This window comes from Ctenocephalides felis, unplaced genomic scaffold (assembly GCF_003426905.1).
Source record: "Ctenocephalides felis isolate EL2017-DRISC unplaced genomic scaffold, ASM342690v1 CF-g0.4_SCAFFOLD_01371, whole genome shotgun sequence".
Lineage (NCBI taxonomy): Eukaryota > Metazoa > Arthropoda > Insecta > Siphonaptera > Pulicidae > Ctenocephalides > Ctenocephalides felis.
In genome coordinates, this window is record NW_020537525.1 from 1 (window position 1) to 20,986 (window position 20,986).

General features: G+C 30.1%; 1 protein-coding gene across 1 annotated transcript; it reads left to right on the top strand.

Moving 5' to 3' along the window:
* Positions 1 to 970: 970 nt before the first annotated feature.
* On the top strand, positions 971 to 19,477 carry LOC113369481 (uncharacterized MFS-type transporter C09D4.1-like; the record flags this gene model as incomplete). The annotated part of the gene is made up of 4 exons (XM_026610209.1): positions 971 to 1,130; positions 18,556 to 18,746; positions 18,817 to 19,023; positions 19,349 to 19,477. Coding segments are annotated over exons 2-4 (525 nt in total), but the record flags the coding sequence as incomplete, so codon positions are not given.
* Positions 19,478 to 20,986: the final 1,509 nt, after the last annotated feature.

The window sequence follows — 20,986 nt, forward strand, 5'->3', positions numbered from 1 at the left end:
AAGAACTTTCAGCTTGTTTTAACAAAATAATTGATTTTCGAAAAAAATGGTATCATTTTTTTTTTGTTTTTTTTTTTAGTTTTTTTTTGTATATCAAAATAATTCAAATTTTATTTTTTAATTCTGACTAAAGTCTAATATATTAACAAATAATTTTAATTTTGCAATTCAGTTTATATAATTCTTATAAATATTAGACAATGTTACAATATTTATAATAATCTATTTGAAAACATTCAGTATTCCTCGAACATTTCGTTACGGTACGAGAAGTTTCAGCAATTTGCCTTAAGGCACGATGCCATACACCCCACTAGTTTAACTTATTTTTATTGAAAGTCCATAACCGCTGAACCTGCCTTCACAAATATGTAGTCAGTTCTTCATCTTGTTAATAAATGTTTTTGGAATTATTAAAATCGGACGCTCTGTTCTCTTCAAAACTGAGTTACCATTTTTGGCACTTTTTGCCCCGTATCTTCGGAACGGCTAGACCTGCTTCTGCCAAAAACTAATCAGCAGGTCGCCATATCATTACGAATCGAATGTTTTTTGAATTATTCAAATCGGTGTTCTTGAAATCGTCGACAAAAATTTGTATCCGCACACACACACGCACACACATACACACACACCCATTTTTTTCTGAGGTAACGTGAACGTAAAGATATATAAAAAATTTCATTTTCAATTTTTTTGCGATTACTATAACTTACCCTACAAGAAGTTAAAAAACAATTTATCACGGAAAAGTGGAAATACGAGTCCTTATATAACGACATATATTAACTTCTACGGGACATAAATAAATTTCAGTAAAAATGAATTTGCCCGGCTACGTCTCTGTGCCTCTGTGTAATCAGAACTTCCTCTACCGCCGCAGTGGCGCTGCCGCGTTTCGGAACGTCATTCGCATGATCGCATGTCTCCGCTCGTCATTCGCGTTCCGTCGTTCTGTCGCATGCGAGTTCGCATCCGAGTGCTCTGTGTTCTCCCCAGATCGTACTTTGACATATGGCACCATCCTTATCTGTACAATACACAATGGACCACACATAATAGTTATTTTAAAAAAAGTGGTGATTTTAGTTGATTATCGAACGGAGAAACGACAAGGATATTGTTATAAGGTAAATACATTGCTGATTATTTATTTTGTTTGAGCACTTTCATTTATAATAAGATCAAATTCGTATATGTTTACATGACCATAAATGTGTAGGCATAGTAAATATATAAGCACGTTTTGACTCATACTTTTTGTATGATTTTGCACAAATACTTGAAAACAGTTATTGAATCATCATAAAAGTGAAATTAAATGATACAATTTGGAATTTATTTGTTACAATTATTTATAAATTATATTGACGTTTTCATGTATATGATTTGTGTATTTATAAATTTGTATGTATGTACATTTTTTATTATATATTCAAGGACATTTTTAATTTTCTATGCACACATTTTTGTAAGATCTCTCAATTTTAACAGCATACACACACACACACGCACACATTTATGTATATATATATATATATATATATATATATATACAGGGCCGGTCCTGGGGTCCTTAGCGCCCGCATGCAACTTTTTTTCCAGCGCCCCCCCCCCTATTAATTTTAACTGTTTTAACAGTTTATCATTAAAATTATATAAATATTTACATTTTTTTTTAAATTTCATTCTCAATTGTTCTGGATTTTGTATACAAAAAATTAGATATAATCTAAGAGCGTATAAAATAATACATTGATCTTAAATTTATTTAGAAAATCGACACGATTCGCGGATTGATTATAATCAAATATTTTTAAATTTTCCAATATTTTTAACGTATGTGCAATATTAATATTTGGGTTTTGAAACATTATACTTATTTATTATGCAATTTATTCTATTGAGCAAATCATGTCAAGAGAGCTAAAAAAACTAGCTTTTTATTTTCACTCGTATTTCATATTGGATTTTTCAAATTTTAATTCATTTTAATTTTTCATTATGTATTTACAATATCCAAAATTTCGTCGTAAACTTGATATCGTAAGAGCCGAATTGTATTCATCCTTGCTTTTCCCTCATATTCAGAGTATCAGATTGTTGTTTTAACCCTTTCCACTCGCGAATTGCAAGATTTATATGAATTTTGTCGCCGGAGCGGCGGCATTCTAGTCGCGAGGGTTAAAGTTAAATGTTCAATGTATTTTAGAAGGATTTTCAAAAAATCAGTAAAAAATGCAAAGAAATTAAACATTTATCGAATTATATTGAAAGAAAAAACTTATTATATTTGATATATATTATTTCTGCATAGTTAATAATAATTAAATTATTCCAATTAAATATAGTTCATTATTATTAAATTATAGTTCCATTTCCATAACCCTAACCACGCATCTTCAACGTTCAAAGTTCATCAGGCGCGAAACATTTGCTATAAAAACAAAGTTACAATTCAATTTCTCGGAATATACATGCCATTTTCTAATCACTGACTCCCCATTTTTCATTTTCCCGATTATAATTTGTTTATATTTTTTAACAAGTTTCATTTCAACTAAAACAGTTCGCAATTTTTCGTCAATAATGCCCAATAGTTAATTTAATTTTTCGCAGGTTTGCGCTTATGAGATTATGAGATTGAACAAGATATTTTGTTTTTCGACTTCACGGTAACTTCAAACAGAGAAAAATTGAATATGTAGACTAAGCAATAAATAGAGATGTTATTTACTATTTTTCAGCTGTTATTATTAATCATTTAATTGTTTCTACTGATATCACATTGCCAAATAAATACGCTTTTCGTGTCTCCGTATTCATAGTTAAGTTAGATTTTTTATTATAATTAATTAAATATTCTAGATTTTATATAAATAATAAGAAATATAAATAATATATTATAAATTTATTTTCCGAAACTCGTTTTGGCGCCCCCTAAGGCGTGCGCCCGCATTTTTTGCATGCATCGCATGCAAGGCAGGACCGGCCCTGTATATATATATATATATACTGGGCCGGTCCTGGGGTCCTCAGCGCCTGCATGCCTTTTTTTCTAGCGGCCCCCCTTTTTCTATTATTTTAATAAGTGTCTTAACAGTTTATCATTAAAATTAGAAAACAATTATGTTATTTTTTAACTTCCCGAAGGAGAAGTTTATGTTTTCATCAAAAAATCCGATTCGCTAATTTTATGTATTCTCGACGTTTCAAGCCATTCTGAATCGAATGAGACCAAATTTAGAAAAAGTATGTGTGTGTGTGTGTGTGTGTGTGTGTGTATGTGAACAGTTTTTTTGCCGTAAATCGAATGCCGATTTCAAAAATTTAAAAGCCATTCGATGTATCTCGACGAGGACTATCGTTTGTGGGACGATCGGCCGAGACGTTTCTTTATAAATAGCAGAAACGTGAAAAATTTTTCGTCCACGTTTTAGCCCGCAATTCTAAACCGATTATGAAAATTCAAAAACCGTTCGAAAGATATTGATTGGGAATCGTGCTGATTAGTTTTTGGTTTTCTTGTAATAACGTGTTAAAAAAATTTTTTCGACGATTTTCATTATTATTTTTTTGACGGTAGATACTATGGTCTTCTAGATCATACTAAAATATTACGGCCCTACGACAATTGGTTTAACATTGAAAATTCGTCAAAGTTTGCAAAAATTGGTATCGTTAGACATTTCATCGACGTTTTCTCAAAAACTCCTGAACCGATTTCAGAAATTTAAAAGCCATTTGATGTATTTCGATGAGGACTATCGTTTGTCAGTTTTGTGCGACGATCTGCCAAGCCGTTTCTTTGTAATTTGAAAAAAAGTGTTAAACTTTTCGTTCTCATTTAAGCTCATCCTACCGAACCGATTTTAAAAAATCAAAAACTGTTCGAAAGGTATTAGTTGGGAATGGTACTGTTTTAGGTGAAAATCTACCGAGCCGATTTCTTGTAATTAACTGTTGAAAAAAAATTTAAGCCGATTTTTATGGAATTTTTTTTAGCGATATATATCATGGTCTTATAGAACTTACTGTAATATTACGGCCTTACGACAAGTAATTTAATTTTAAAATTTCATCAAAGTTTGAGAAAATGAGAAGTTTTTTTGACGTTAGCTAAAATTAAAATTAGACGATTTACTTGGTATAACAATATAGTACTTGGACTTAATAAACATACTAAACAATTAAAATCCTACGGAAACTGGTTCAAATATAATAATTGTTGCTTTTTGAAAAGTTGCTTTTTGAAAATACTCCGAGTTAACGTGTTAGTTCGTTTTCAATTTTGTGTAATAAATCCACTCATAAATTAATTTATTTTTTATTGGTTAAGTCGATTATTTACACATATCGGAAAGTTCATGTAACTTGCTTCAAGGCGAAATACCAATATCAACTAGTTTAAAATACGTTTCAATATTTCTGGATTAGCACACAAAAAATCAGATATACTATAAAACCGCATAAAATACATTGATTTTAGATTTATTTAGAAGATCGAGGGGATTCGAGGGTGCTCATAATCAAATTGTTGTCTTCTATCCAAATTTTTAATACAACAATTGTTTAGGACATCCAAAAATTTCAGCATGTTTATTATTTCTTGCAAGAATATTTTTAAATTAGCAATTATTTCTAATGCAGTTGTAATAATGATATTTGGGGTTTGAAGCATTTTTCTTATTTATTTTGGGGATATTATGCGATTTAATCTAGTGAGCAAATCATAGAGGGCAAAAAAATTCTAGCCTTTCAATAATAAACATAACACTGGTACTTCATGTAAATGAATAATGTATTTAAAATATCCAAAATTGATATTTTCCTAATAATTGATATCGTAAGGGCCGAACAGTATGTAGTCATCTTTACTATCTCATAGTGTATCAGATCGTTGTTTTAAAGTATTTTGAAAATATTGTCCAAAGATTAGTAGAAAATGCAAAGAAATTATATATTTCTTGAATGACATTGGAAAAAGACTATATTATAAATTTCATATCCGAATCTCGTTTTGGCGCATCCTAAGGCGTGCGCCCGCATTTTTCGCATGCATTGTATTCAAGGTAGGACCGGCCCTATATATATGTATGTATATATATATATATATATATATATATATATATATATAAATTTCCATAGTGTAAATTATTGTAATCGTTCAAAAATCGAAAGGAAAAAAGAAACAAATGATGTGTGTGTGTCGGTATGTATGTGTGGATACAATTTTTTATCGACGTTTTCGGGAGTACCGCTCGATCTATTAGAATGATTCAAAAAGCATTCGATTTCTACCTATGGGGATTAGTGCTTATTAGTTTTTGGGAAAAGTCGATTAAGTTTTTGAGAAAACAAGGCATCCGATTTGTATGATTCAAAAAACATTTCATTCGTAATGATGAGAAGATTAGTTTCTGGCAAACACATGCCCAACCGTTTCAGAGATGTGCTAAATGTGCAAAAATGGCAGTTTTTGAGAGAACTCTGATTTGAACGATTCAAAAAATCTTTTGCTGATATTGATGAAACGATTATTTCTGGAGAAAGCAAAAAAAAAATTTTTGTTTCAATTTTTTTTCTTAATTTTCAAAAAAATATTTTTCTTGCATATCGAAAATAATTGGGATTTCAGTTTTAATTCTAGCTAAAATTCTAAAGCTCACTTATATACTTGTGATAAATAATTTTAACTTTGCAATTCAGTTTATATAATTCTTAGAAATATGAGATTAAGCTCTTCATTCTAATTCCGCTTCATTTGTTTTGTTTATTCACGTTTCTGTAATATTATACATTCACTAATGCTGTAACATTTATTATTTGTATTTTATAGACAAAATATAAGAGCTTATAAATTGGATAATGACTTTCATATATGTTCACATGAAAAGTAAATAAACAAATCTTGATCAAGCGGAGTTAGAATGAAGCATCTTATCTCATATTTCTTAGATTTATATAAACTGAATTGTAAAGTTTAAATTATTCATTTGAAGTATATAAGTGAATTTAGAATTTTTAACTTGAGAATTAAAATTAAAATCCGAATCATTTTTGATATTCAAAAAATATTTTTTTGGAAATTAAAAACAAAAAAATTTTTTTTACATTTTGAAATAAAAAAATTGCCAAGAAAACTATTCACTCCTTCTTTTCATCCATATCATTTGAATGTTTTTTGAATCATTCAAATCAAATGCTCTGTTCTCTCAATAACTTAATTTTAGTTTTATGCATTCTTTGCTACGTATCTTGGAAACGGCTGGACCGACTTTCCCCAAAAACTAATCAGCACATCTCCTCATCAATAGGAATCGATTGCTTTATTATTCAAATTGGTTGAGCGGTAATCACGAAAACGTCAATGAAAAATTGTATCCATTCATACATAAACACATGCGCACACACACATCCATTTTTTTGAGGCATGCCCAAATGTTCAGAAACCTCTGAAACTTGAAAATGTACAAAAATATTCACTTTCGATGTTTCGACGATTACTACGGAAAAGTAAAAAGAAAGTCTTCGGGACGGTCATCCGCTATGAATTGGTTTCACAAAATATGTGCGAAAACCTGTCCGACGATATAACTAACAGTTTCCCAATTTTTCACAGCGATCGGATGTATGGTTTCTGAATGCATCATAATTACACACACAGAGACAGACATACATCCATTTTTATACATATATAGATGATGCTGAACACTCAATATAAAAGAATGTATGTATACATATTTATATTCATTATTACCAACAAAAATTCAAGGACATCGTTAATTTTTTAGTCATACATTTTGTGATATGTCTATTTATACCTACACACATAATTTAAACATATTTTATATTTATAAAAAAGTTCCTAAATTTTGTGATATGTTTTAATTGCTATTCAAAACAAATAATTGTTATTGAAAAACCATATATCAATAAAATGAAATGCTAATATTAATGAATTAACTTCCCACAGGGTAAGAGTTATTGTAATCGTCCAAAAATCGAAATTGAGAATTTTTACATTTTTTCATATTTTGAAGGTTTCTGAACATTTTGGAGAAATTTTTTTTTGTATATTGAAAATAATTCAGATTCTATTTTAATTCTGGCTAAAGTCCTAGGGCTCACTTCTATACTTTAAATAGATAATTTTAACTTTGTAATTCGGTTTATATAACTCTTTTAAATCTTAGACAATGTTACAGTATTTATAATAATCTATATGAAAACATTTAAGGGGAAGTTCCGTAACGCCAGACACACTATTTAACACGTATTATTTAAGCGAGTATAAATCTTTTTATTTCAAAATACAAGTGAAAAGGGTTCGGGGGTCAAACAGGTGCAGGATCATGCTCTAAGACTCAATTGTGACGCACACGGTCATAATTGGTTGCGGGAGCAACCCTTTGCTGTTTTAGGCGCAAAATCACGGTGTCACCTAAATATCAGTTAAGTAATTTTAGTATATTTATGCAGTTACATTCGAGTGATATGCAAAGATAAAAGTAGTACTTGATTGTTATCCGTAAAATGGTAGAATATTATTAGATATTTTAAACAATTTCAGTTGATAACATCAAATGAACGATAATGCCTGTTCCTTAGACAGTAAACATATTGATATTTTTATGAGAATTGACGTAATTTATTCTAATTATTTAATTTAGTTCTGCATGAGGGCTAACGGTCACTGCATACCCCATTTTTCGTATTTCCTTGTCAAGGAATGAAAAGGTTATGGTGAATGCTCCAGCTGAGAGCGTCCACGTGGCCCAGCCAAAACGGTGGATAAATAGTGATTTTTTTTGCATTATCAAAGAATATTCATCAAACACACATGTGCAGACATTCCAGAGTGTGGAAATGGCTACATATGTGTTCAATGCTGGTTATTTTGAAATGTCCGGTACTAGGTGCCTCTTTCTAAAATCATATTTTGTGTTACCAATGTTTGATTGATAGTATTAATTATTTTTAGCAAACGTTGCGTTTTTGTTAATTTAGTTTGATTTCTAACTTTGTTATCTAACATAATTTATAATTTAATAAACATTTCGTAAAATAATTTTTGATTTATTTATGTGTCCGGCATTCGGGGACTTTCCCCTAATATTTCCAGAACATTTCGTTACGTTACGGGAAGTTACAGCAATTTGCCTTAAGGCACCATGCCATAAACAATCAGTTATTTTTTATATTATCCAATCACAAGCCCATACATACTTCTATATATTATGGTATATACAAGGGTGTCCCAAACCTTGAACAAAAATGTTGAATGTAACCTAGAGCTTTGGTGAAATATGACAATTTTTTGGGTTATTTGTGGTCAACTTTTATTAAAGTGAATAAAAATTAAAACTAGTGGTGTTGGCATCGTGCCTTAAGGCAAATTGCTGGAACTTCCTGTACCATAACGAAATGTTCGAGAAATATTAAATGTTTTCATATAGATTATAATGAATACTGTAACATTGTCTAATAATTATAAGAGTTATATAAACTTAATTACAAAGTTAAAATTGATTATTTAAAGTATATAAGTGAGCTTTAGAACTTTAGCTAAAACTAAAATTTAAATCTGATTTATTTTCGACTTTTGAAATATTTTTTTTTCAGAAGAAATTATTTTATCAAAACAAGCAGAAAGTTTTTTGAATCATTCAAATCGGATGCTTCATTCTTTCAAAAACTCGATTTATATTTTCTGCACTCTTTGCTCCGTATCTCTGAAACGGCTAGACCTGCCTTTGCCAAAAAATAATCAGCACATCTCCCTATCAATAGGAATCGAATGTTTTTTGAAATCGGTTGATCCGTGCGCCCGAAAACGTGGACGAAAAATTGTATCCATACAAACACACACACGCCCATTTTTTCTGAGGTATGCGAAAATTTTCAAAAACCCTAAAAACGTGAAGAAATGTAATTCAATTTCGATTTGTGGACTATTACAATAACTTATCCTACGGGAAGTTAACTAGTGGATTATACATCGTCCCTCAAGCCTGGAACGTCATGTACCGTAATGAAATATTCAAGAGAGATTGAATGTTTTCAAACATATTATTATAAAAACTGTAATTTTCATTATTTGTATTTTATAAACAAAATATAAGAGCTTATAAATTATACTGCATTTATATATGGTTACATATATAAAACAACTTATTTAAAATCGAAGGGCATTGTTTATAAGAATCATGTGTGAACTGAGTTAAAATTATGTATTTCAAATAACTAATTTAGATTTTTAGCTAGAATTAAAATTAGAATCCAAAATATTTTCAATATTAAAAAAAAAAATTGTTTGGAAATTAAAAAAAAAACTTTCCCGAATAGCAACAGTTTCGTCAACACAATCGAAAAGCTTTTGAATCATTCACATCGGATGCTTAGTTCTGTCAAAAATTGCTATTTTTGCATATTTAGCACCGTATCTTAGAAAAGACTGGTCCTGCCTTTGACAATTCTTTTTCTATCATTACGAATTGAATGTTTTTTGGATCATTCAAATCGGATGCTTCGTTCTCTCAAAAGCTCGATTTTTATCATCTTACCCTACGAGAAGTTACTTATTATTATTGTTAATTCAAACTTTGGAATAGTAAGACCACACTAAAACAAAACCACAATTACCCCAAGTTGTTAAGAATTAAGTATTTTTGTTGAACTATGAGTTCTAACTTTTTAATATAGGCCAACTTTGAGAAGCTCTCCTTTAAAAAAAGTACTAATAATAAGTTATACATTTAATCAGGATTGTGGAATGGTAACAAACTTGATAATACAAATTGGGACTTCAACATATGAAACTCTATTATCTGGATGGGTGCCTGCCTAAAAACTAGTTGGTATTGGTATTTTGCCTTGAGGCAAGTTACATGAACTTCCCGAAATGTGTATATAATCGACTTAATCATTAAAAAATAAATTAATTTATGAGTGATTATAACTATTCCGAGTGGATTTATTACACATCATTGCAAATGAACGAACGAACACGTTAACTCGGAGTATTTTCTAAAAGCAAATTTTCAAAAATGAATAATTTTTATAATTGAACCAGTTTCCGTAGGACTTTAATGGTTTACTATGTTCAAGACCAACTACTCTATCCTTATACCAACTAAATCATCTAATTTTATTTTTAACAAACGTCAAAAAAACTACTCATTTTCTCAAACTTTGCTGAATTTTTAAAATTAAACTACTTGTCCTAAGGCCGTAATATTTTAGTAAGTTCTATAAGACCATGATATATATCGCCAAAAAAAGTTCCATGAAAAACGGCTTAAATTTTTTATTCAACAATTGTAATTCAACAGTTAATTACAAGAAAACGGCTCGGTAGATTTTTACCTAAAACTAATCAGTAGCATTGCCAACAAATATCTTTCGCACAGTTTTTGATTTTTTAAAATCGGTTCGGTAGTATGAGCTTAAATGTGGACTAAAAGATTAACACTTTTTTCCAAATTACAAAGAAATGGCTCGGCCGATCGTCGCAAAAAACTGAGAAACGATAATCCTCATCGAGATACATCAAATGCTTTTTAAATTTCTGAAATCGGTTCAGGCGTTTTTGAGCAAACGTCGATGAAAGTTCTAATTTTGACAAATGCCAAAAAGACCATACTAATTTTTGCAAACTTTGACGAATTTTTAAAGCTAAACCAGTTGTCGTAGGGCCGTAATATTTTAGTATGATCTAGAAGACTATGGAATCTACCATCAAAAAAATAATAACAAAAATCGACGAAAAAAAACTTTTAACACCTTATTACAAGAAAACGGCCCGGCCGATCTCTACCAAAAACTAATCAACACGATTCCCAACCAATATCTTACGAACGGTTTTTGAATTTTCAAAATCGATTCAGAATTGCGGGCTAAATCGTAGGCGAAATTTTTTTTCACTTTTCTGCGATTTATAAAGAAACGGCTTCGCCGATCGTCGCACAAAACTGACAAACAATAGTCCTCATCGAGATACATCGAATGGCTTTTAAATTTTTGGAATCGGTCCAGCCGTTTTTGAGAAAATGTCGATTTACGGCAAAAAATCTGTTCACACACACACCTTACTAAAAAGCTTTTTTGTATATATTTATATATATATATGTATATATATGTATATTATGTATATATTATATGTATATGTAATAAAAATTGTACGAACTACAAAAATATTTAAATATGTAGATGTTTTTATACCCTGTAATTATCCTACAATGCTACAATATCAAAAATAAAAGAAAAATATGTTCTTGAAATATTTGACTTAACAAATACTATTAATTTATATATTTCATGAGACGGGTTTCCATAATTAGTAGACAGTGGTAATTACATTGACTTGTAACAGGTTTCAAAATGACAAACACGATATAGTGAATAATAGTTTATTGTAATTAGCCATAATAATTTTTATCCTATCTTGCAGTATATTTGTAGTTGAAACAGATGTCATAATTTTTTATTCTTTCGGGTTTTTGATCTTATAATACATAATCTTTTGATACATAATTATATATATCATTACTTGCATAAAAACTCTTCACTAATTTACTTTATCATTAAAGTAATTTATATGATTATTGGGCTTCATTACCTTCACTTTATTACTTATTTTGTGCATAAATATTAGTATTTATACCAATCCAAATACCAAAAAATCTATCATTAATTATGTACATATTCGAATATATGAATATGTACATAATCAATGATAGATTTTTAAATTGTTTAAAGAATTACTTCTAATACTCGTTTAATAAACATCAGACATATAATAATGATGATATTTGTTTGTTCTAAGCGAACGTCATTTTAGGTTATCTTTAGGATTTTATAACCACTAATAAGCATTATGATTTTATATATAAACATAGATAAACAAGTTTAATTGAATTGGTATAAATTAAAACAAACATACTAAACCTTCATTTAAATATAAATTTATACAATTTAATTGCATAACTACAGTTGATCGGCAACATTCCGTGTTTCACCAACATTTATATATGTTTCATTTTACAGAAATTAATATTCTACGCTTTATATTTTCTTTCGAACTGTTTTTTTATAGTTATATTAATTATAATTATAAAATTAAGTGTTATCACAAAAACCAATGGTCAACAATCAAAAATAGCGTTTACAGTTTGACAAATACTATTGGTAGTTTAGTTTGTCAATATTTTTAACTTTGAATATAAAGGCTTTAACATTATTTTTAAATATGCCTAAATGTTTTGTTATTAAGGTTAGCTTTCGTGAATTATTTTTCAAATCGGGAACTTGTACGCTAGTTTTATAGTTTCCAAAAAGACTGTCCCACTTGTCTTCATACACTTCATACTCGTCGGGATTAGGACCATCTAATACCATTTATGAAATAAATGTTAAAATTTTAAAATATAATTATAAGTTAAATATCCAAATAAAACATTGCAAACAGGTGGGTTATGTTATCAGTTTCTATCTAATAATAATAATAACTAAATTCTATAAAATTTCAAAACATTTGCAATATTTGTATATTTTACGTGATGCCAATTGCAAGTTGCTTTTCATTTTTACATCCGGGAATAGGTGACATCAATTTATTTTCAGACTTAAGACCATAGAATCTACCAATTAAATTAAAAAACAAACTACAGGTATTGCGAAGTTCGGATACATAACAGGAAGAGATGAGCAAAAAATGTTACGTAACTTTAGTATCCATTATTGTTGAAGGCAGTTCCGGTAGTGATTAATATTTTCTTTGCTGGTCTTTCCATGGTTTTGCTCTTTGTTCACCTTTTTGTTGTAGAAATTCGCTTTCAGGATTAGTTTTTGACTATCAAATTTCCATTTTTTTTAATTTTTTCTTCTTGCTTATGCCGTTCATTGTTTGTATTATCTTCCTTAATCCAAGTCTTGCCATTTTTTCTGCGGTGATATCGCACTCTTTCCAATACAATATTTTTTTTTTCATAAAAATATCGAATAGAGCTCTTTTCTTTATTGAAATCTTAAATTTATCAGTCCATACAGTGAGGCTGTTTTTGTCGGGCTTTTTTATAGTTCGCGTTTCTCGCAGAATTATAGGGGGAAGTCCTCGAGTGCCGGACACCTAAGGTTATTTATAAATAAATCAACAAATATTTTACGAAATGTTTATTAAATTATGACTTATATTAGATAACAAAGTTAGAAATCAAATTAAATTAACAAAAACGCAACCTTTGCTAATAAATAATCGGCCACACCGATGCTCTCAGCTGGAGCATTCATCATAAGATTTTCATTCTTTGGCTAGGAAATACGAAAAATGGATATATGTAGTGACCGTTAGCACTCATACAGAACAAAATTAAATAGTTAGAATAAATTACGTCAATTCTCACTAGATACATCAATATGTTTACTGTCCGGCGCTAAGGGACGACTTAGTGCCTGGTGCTTAGGGTCATACATGTTTGTTCATTTGGTGATACCTACCAAAATTGTTTAAAATATCTAATAATATTCTACCATTTTACGGATAACAATCAAGTACTACTTTTATCTTCCAATGCCACTCAAATGTAAATGCATGAATATACTAGAATTACTTCCATTGGAATTTAGGTGACGCCGTGATTTTGCGTCTAAAACAGCAAAGGGTTCCTCCCGCCGTGGCCGTGTGCGTTACAGGTGAGCCTTGACGCGTGATCCTGCACCTGTGAGCCTCCCGCGCTCCTTTCACTTGTATTTTGAAATAAAAAGATTTATACTCGCTTAAATAATACGTGTTAAATAGAGTGTCCAACGGTAGGTGCCGTCCGGCGTTACGAGACTTCCCCCTAAAGCCCTTTGCTAATTCAGTTTAATCGTAAGTAAAGTATTGCATTTCTAAGTTTATCCTTTAGTAGAGTTCTATTTTTCTTTGAATGGAATTTCAGTTTGCTTGCTAGATGGAAATTTATCTTTCCCTTTGTGTTTAAGATTCACTTTGTTAGTCATTAGACTTTCCAAAATGGAGTTCATTCGCTAGTATAGTTCTATTTTTTTTTATCGAGTTTCTGTATCGAGGTTCAGTGTGTTCGTCAGTATGAGCTTTTCTCCATTTTTTGCAGCACTTTTCACTAAAAGTCAATGTGTCAACTTTCAATGGCTAAATCTCTAAATTCCTTCGTCCATATATCTTATAGGTAAAGCTCAAACACACAATATGTATGCATAAGTATTTAACTAACTGAATACAGGTTACATATCGTAACTGAATAAAATCACTGTGCCGAATTTTGTAATTTTAGAAGAGTTGTCTTGTTTTTAAACTTACACAAATTAAATCATAATTATCGCTTTTTTGAAAAATAATTAATAATAATAATTTTGATAAATAATTAAATAATGTACAAAAACTTAACTTTGAAAACTAAATGTCTCTGAAAAAAACTGTGTGTGCAGTGTTCTAGAACTTATCACGTTTTGAACTGAATGGCTGTACTGATTTTGATGTTTTAAATTACATTTAAATTGTTTTGGAAGTGAGCTACATATAAATGTATGTAAATTCGTTAATATTTATATGAAATCATATTTTTTTAATACGCGATACTAATCCTGGGAGAGCAATTATGACGAAATCGGAATTTTCATTGTCTGGTTGATAAGATAACATAACATGGTAGGCAGCACGCATTAATTAATTGTAGAGCTGGAGAGACTTTTGTATGCAGAACGACTATTAAATACGCATACTGGTGACGGATTAAATTTATTACAATAAGGTCTGATTTCTGTAAACTCTGTTCAGGATTTTGGGCGAAAAATTTATGCCGACGTGAGTCTTTGTTAAGGTGAAATGGCTTTTAAATTTTTGGGTATTGCGATATTTGAATGAAATTGGGTATTGCGATGTACAACGAAGGAAATTTTTATTATACTTCCCTGAATCGAGTTGAAGTTTACATCGGTTCTAAGGCAGTTAATTCCGTTTTTTGACCAGGCAGGCCTATGGTATGATACTTATGATTCTGCAAAATTTTACTTATCTTTCTTTTCCCCCTTGCTAATACATTACTTCTTACTTCTCGAACTTTTGCTTCTAAGCTTTTATCATTTTGTGCACGCAGATACCAGTATTTTCTACACTTTTCTTTCTCGTCATGTTCATCTCGGCCATAAAGAATTTGATTTAGCAATATTTTAGCTTTGTTGACATCTAATTGAAGAAACTCTTTTTCAAATATGGACATGAACAAGTTTACTTTTTGTTTCATTCAATAAATATCTCCCTTGCATTACTTTTACATTGTATCGCGATCCATTATATCGTAACATTGTTTGATGGAGTAAAATTATCACAGTATTAAAACTAATAATTCACCACTCCCTGAATATTCAAGAATAAATTGGTTGTAAAATAAAGTTAAACTAGTGGGGCGCATGGCATCGTGCCTTAAGGCAAATTGCTGGAACTTCCGTACCAAAAATTATTTTTTTTTAAAAGATTAACATTTTTGAAAAAAAATTACTCTGAAAAAATATATTTTTGAGAAACTATAATTTTTTGTCAAAAACTTACTTTTTGTTGAAAAATTTATTTTGAAATATTTTGGAAATTCTGAACTTTTTTCAAAGCAATCGTACTGCTTTAAATGCATAGAGACTAAATATCGAAGCGCGTAAGCGCCGCGTCGTCGTCTAACGGATAAACACTGGTACGAAACCCATAGGAATGTTAACACATCTTATACTTATTGTTAAAATAAAATCTCTATAAAATATCTGATAATTTGATATGCATATGTCTAATGATTATTGTTGACCGCCAAATGGTATTTTTTTTAGTTTTTTTTACTAGATCTCCGAAACCGCTAGACCTGCCTTCATGAAAATTTGATAAGTGTTCATCTTGTTCACACAAGTAAAATGTTTTTTGAATTATTCAAATCGGACGCTCCGTTCTCTTAAAAACTGAGTTACCGTTTTTGGCACTTTTTGCCCCATATCTTCGGAACGGATAGACCTGCCTTTGACAAAAACTAAACAGCACGTCTCCTTATCAATACGAATCGAATGTTTTTTGAATTATTCAAATTGCTTCATCCGTGTTCCCGAAATCGTCGATGAAAATTTGTATCCGAACACACATACATTCACGCACACACACACATACATACACACACATACACACTCACACATACATCAATTTTCTCTAAGGTATGCCAACATATTCAGAAATCTTTGAAATGTAAAGATATATAAAAATTTTCATTTTCGATTTTTTTGCGATTACTATAACTTACCCTATGGAAAGTTAATTATAAATAAATCAATTTATCATCTCCAGAACATTAACAATCGTCATTTCATTTCAAATTCAATTTCAAAAAAAAAATGGTTGCCAAATTTACACAAAACTGAAAAAGTGCTCCCGCATAGTCACAGTCTAAACGCATTTGCAAATAATTCTGTGCGACATTTTCACTTATACTGTGCTTAGCTTGGCGGCATTTTCACATTTTTCAATAGTTTCTCACAAAATTGGAAAATTGCTCCATTACATAAACAGTCTAAACGCACTTGCGTAAACATTTGTACCAGAGTGGCGCTTAGACTGTGCTTAGCCTGGGTGATTTTTTAAATTTTTAATCCAAAATTACAAAAAAATTTTTTTGAAAAAAAAATTAGAAACAAAAAATTTTTTTTTCCAAAATCAATTATTTTGTTGAAATAAGCAGAAATTCTTTGAACCATTTAAATCGGACGCTTAATTCTCTCAAAACTGCCATTTTTTAACATTTAGCTCTGTATCTCCGAAACCGCTGGGCCTATCTTTGCCAAAAACTAATCAGCACATCTCCCTATCAATAAGAATCGAATGTTTTTAAACCATTCAAATCGGTTGATACGTTCTCTCAAAAACTCGCTTTCTATTTTCTGCACTCTTTGCTCCATATCTCCGTAACGGCTGACCTGCCTTTGCCAAAAACTAATCAGCATCATAGGAATCGAATGTTTTTTAAACCATTCAAATCGGTTGATCCGTGCTCCCGAAAACGTGGACAAAAAAACGCGGGCATACAAAACACACACACACACCATCCATTTTTTCTGAGGTATGCCAAAATGTTCAGAAACCTTCAAAACGTCGAGAAATGTAAAATTTTCGATTTCGATTTTTGGACGATTACAATAACTTACCCTACGGGAAGTTAATAAAAAATATTGCAATACAGTAATGCAGTTTTTTTCGCATATAGCTTATTGGTTGCTTGTAAAACTTCATTGGCCAACGGGATAGTTCTATGAGATCAAAATAAATAACCCAAGTTTTTACTGTGATTATTATGGTATTAAAGTTACCATAATTAATATCAATAAGTATTTATCGAGACAGCTCGTAAGTTATTTGCATAACAATAGCTTATTAGTTTCATTTTCATAAACGTACCAACATGCATATTTTATTAAAAAATTTCATTAAATTTCAATTTCAAATTAAAACATTTCATTATTCGTTATTGTCCATTCTGTTAGTTTTATTTATCCTTCAATCAGCTTTTGTTTTAATTTATACACTCGCCATTGTTTATCGATGTATCGAATTTCACTGACGATGACAATTCGTGACGTGCGTGTTTGCTATCGTTATTTATAAACAAAGATAAAATTTGGCAAAACGATATTCAAGTCAATAGTCGCTCATTTGCAGACATAATAAAATTAATACCAATTTAAAACATGAGCAGAAATAAGATACATTTATTTTTAGGAAATATATGAACGTATGGGTTCAGCTTTTTGTAGAGGAAAATAATCAAGTAGATCAGGCACAGACCTGTGGTTCGGCTTACTTCTTTTTTCCGAAGAACAAGATTATGTTTTCGCCAGAAAACCCGACTTGTTAATTTTATTTACTCGACGTTTCAAGTTATTCTGTTTTGCTTGACACCAAAATTCGAAAGATATCAGTTGGTAGTTGTCCTGATCAGTTTTGGTAAAAATCGGCATTTGAAATCGGTTCCGCTGTTAGTAAGCATTATTGATAGATGTACAAATTTGACTCACAAAAGCGCTGCTAAATTATCAAAACTTTCATGAATTTTTAAATTTAGGCGACTTGTCGTAGAACCATGATATTTTAGTCTATCCGAAAGAGTTTCATCAAAATTGTCGATTTGTTTTTCGACTTATATCTTTGGAATAGATTTAGAATTTTTGAAATAGGTCCAGTTTTTTTTTCGCTAAAACGTAAGCAAAAAAAAAAGATTTTTTTCTGTGAATTGTAAAGAAGTTTTTTCGAAAGTCCTGCAAAACTAATCAAAGTGAGTCTTTATCGAGTTTCGTCCATAAATGTTCGAATTCAGTTCAGCCATTTTTGTGAAAAGATACGAACAAACAATACACAACCGTTTCCAATTTTAGTTTCAAACGATTCAGAATCACTTGATACTTCGAGAAAACATACAATTGCTAATTTGGATTTTCTTGCGAAAACATAAACTTCTCCTTCGGGAATTTGAAAATATCTCGTTGATTGAATTTCACTTTTGTGCTTATTTCTAGTCATGGAAGCTTTAAGAGAAACCCTTGATGAACACGATGAAAAAAGTGTGGATAATCCAGTTTATTTGGCTGTAACGGACAACGTGCCACACAATCTAAACCTGGATTTAGAAAACCCGAACAATCCTAAAAACACATATTTAACACCCAGTTCTACGACAGAATTAGAACCCAAAGTTCATGTTTATAAGGTAAATAATAAATAAAAAATGTTATTATTAGAAAAGATCATTTTGTTTGAGGGTACGATTTATTTTCTAGGTGTACAAACGAAGGTGGCTGATTCTGGGTATATTCGTTTTATATTCGGCTGCAAATGCATTGCAATGGATTCAATACTCGATTATAGCAAATATTGTACAAAAGTATTATGGGATATCAAGTACTCTAGTCGATTGGACCTCGATGATTTATATGATTGTATATATACCTCTAATCTTTCCTGCTAGTTGGCTGCTTGATAAAATGGTTGGTATCGGTTAAGGTTAAATCATTTACTTTTATAATTATGCGATCACGAAATTATCGAAAAGTATTCTACAAAGTGGTGCACCTTCAATGTCAACGTCTAATTGTGATACTCCTTCACTGTTGACACATACTGAAAATATTATAAGATATTATTAATATTAGGATATTTATAGAATAGTTTTCGAATCTTCAAAATCGATTTGGGATTTTTGGCAAAAACGAAGACAATTTTGCTTTTTTCATTATAAAACTTCAAAATGGAAATTATTAATAATTAACATATATTGCATGTTATTAAATTATTGATGTTTTTGTTTTGCAGGGTCTCCGCGTAGCAGCTACATTAGGAGCATGTGGAACATGTTTAGGCGCTGTGATAAAATGCTTTTCCGTCTCTCCAAACATGTTCTGGCTAGGCTTTATTGGACAATCAACCACTGCTGTATCGCAGGTTTCTAATAAGTTTTTATAATAATAATCTTAAAACAAATATCTAACTTACATCTAAATATACGCATTGCACATATTTATAGGTTATTATTCCTACACCATTTTCTAACGAGGGTATCTTGTCTGTCTCAAAACTCCTTATTTCTTGGGTTAAGGGGGTTGTTCGTTTTTTTTTTTACAAAAAGATATTTCTTTTTGTTTTTCTCGAAATGAATTTATCATAGAGACATGCGGTTTTTTTTAAACAAATATTACAAAATCATAGAATATTAAGAAATTTTCTTTTTTTGCTTTCATTTTTTGACTAGGGAGCGACAAAGTCGGCCTTGCAAAATCGATCCATTTTGCGGTGCCACAGATAAATCCGTTGCGCATCGCCTGAAACAAAAAAAGAAGAAACTACGTTGAAGAAGAAGTTTGAATCCAGTCTCCCTACCAAAATGAAAGAAAAAAAATCAAGAAGGAAAAAATGGCAGCTATTTAAAAAAAAGTGACAAAAAAGGTCTTTTTTTGGGGGGCGAGAAGCTTCGCAAATTTTTTTTTGCGTAATCTTATCAACTTGTTTGAGGTAGGGGGACTAGGTATTGCAGTGGTGAACAAATAAAAAAAAAATGCAAGTCACACCATTTAATTTTAATGTACTAAATACACCATGGTGTTCAAGATGCTGACACATTAAAAAGTCATGCATGAGGTATTATAATGAAAAAGAGAGCAGCTGGCATACAATAGCTCGCGGAGCGATGAAAAAAACGGTTTCAGAGGATCATACATATATTTAATATATATTATATATTTATATATATATATATATATATATATATATATATATATATTTAAATTTATATATATATATATATATATATATATATATATATATATAACTTCGTCAAAAAAATAGATATTGAGATGATTTTTTTTAAAAATAATTCTAAGGTTTTTTGCTTTCATAATATCAAAAAATCTCAAAATCGAAAAAAATAAATTAAAACCGAACAACATCCTTAACAATTGTTACTTATACAGCCTTGATTGTAAATATATAATATTTCAGTCAGCATTATAATAATCAATAGTGGTGGATATTTGTAGAAATTAGTAATTGCTATTTGTTAGAAATGAATTATTTATTCTCAAGGAAGAAAGTAATTGAAATATCTTTACCAAAAGGATGGCATTTGTGTCGACATCTAAAGTACTGTTTAAATCAATGAATTTATGTAAAAGTGAAAATATGATAAAAGAACGATATATGATGTTTGAATGAAAATTACATAAATCATTCTATAATAAATGTTTTAATTATGAACTTCTTTTAAATGGATCTTCCCGACGATACATATGCTGTTTTCGATACACACACGCACATACACACACACACATATTATATATATATAATATATATATATATATATATATATGTGTGTGTTGTGTGTGTTGTGTTTTTCATAAAAAGTAGTTTGAAGTATTTTTGCAGTATGGGCTGCAAAATACTTCAAATATGTATCAA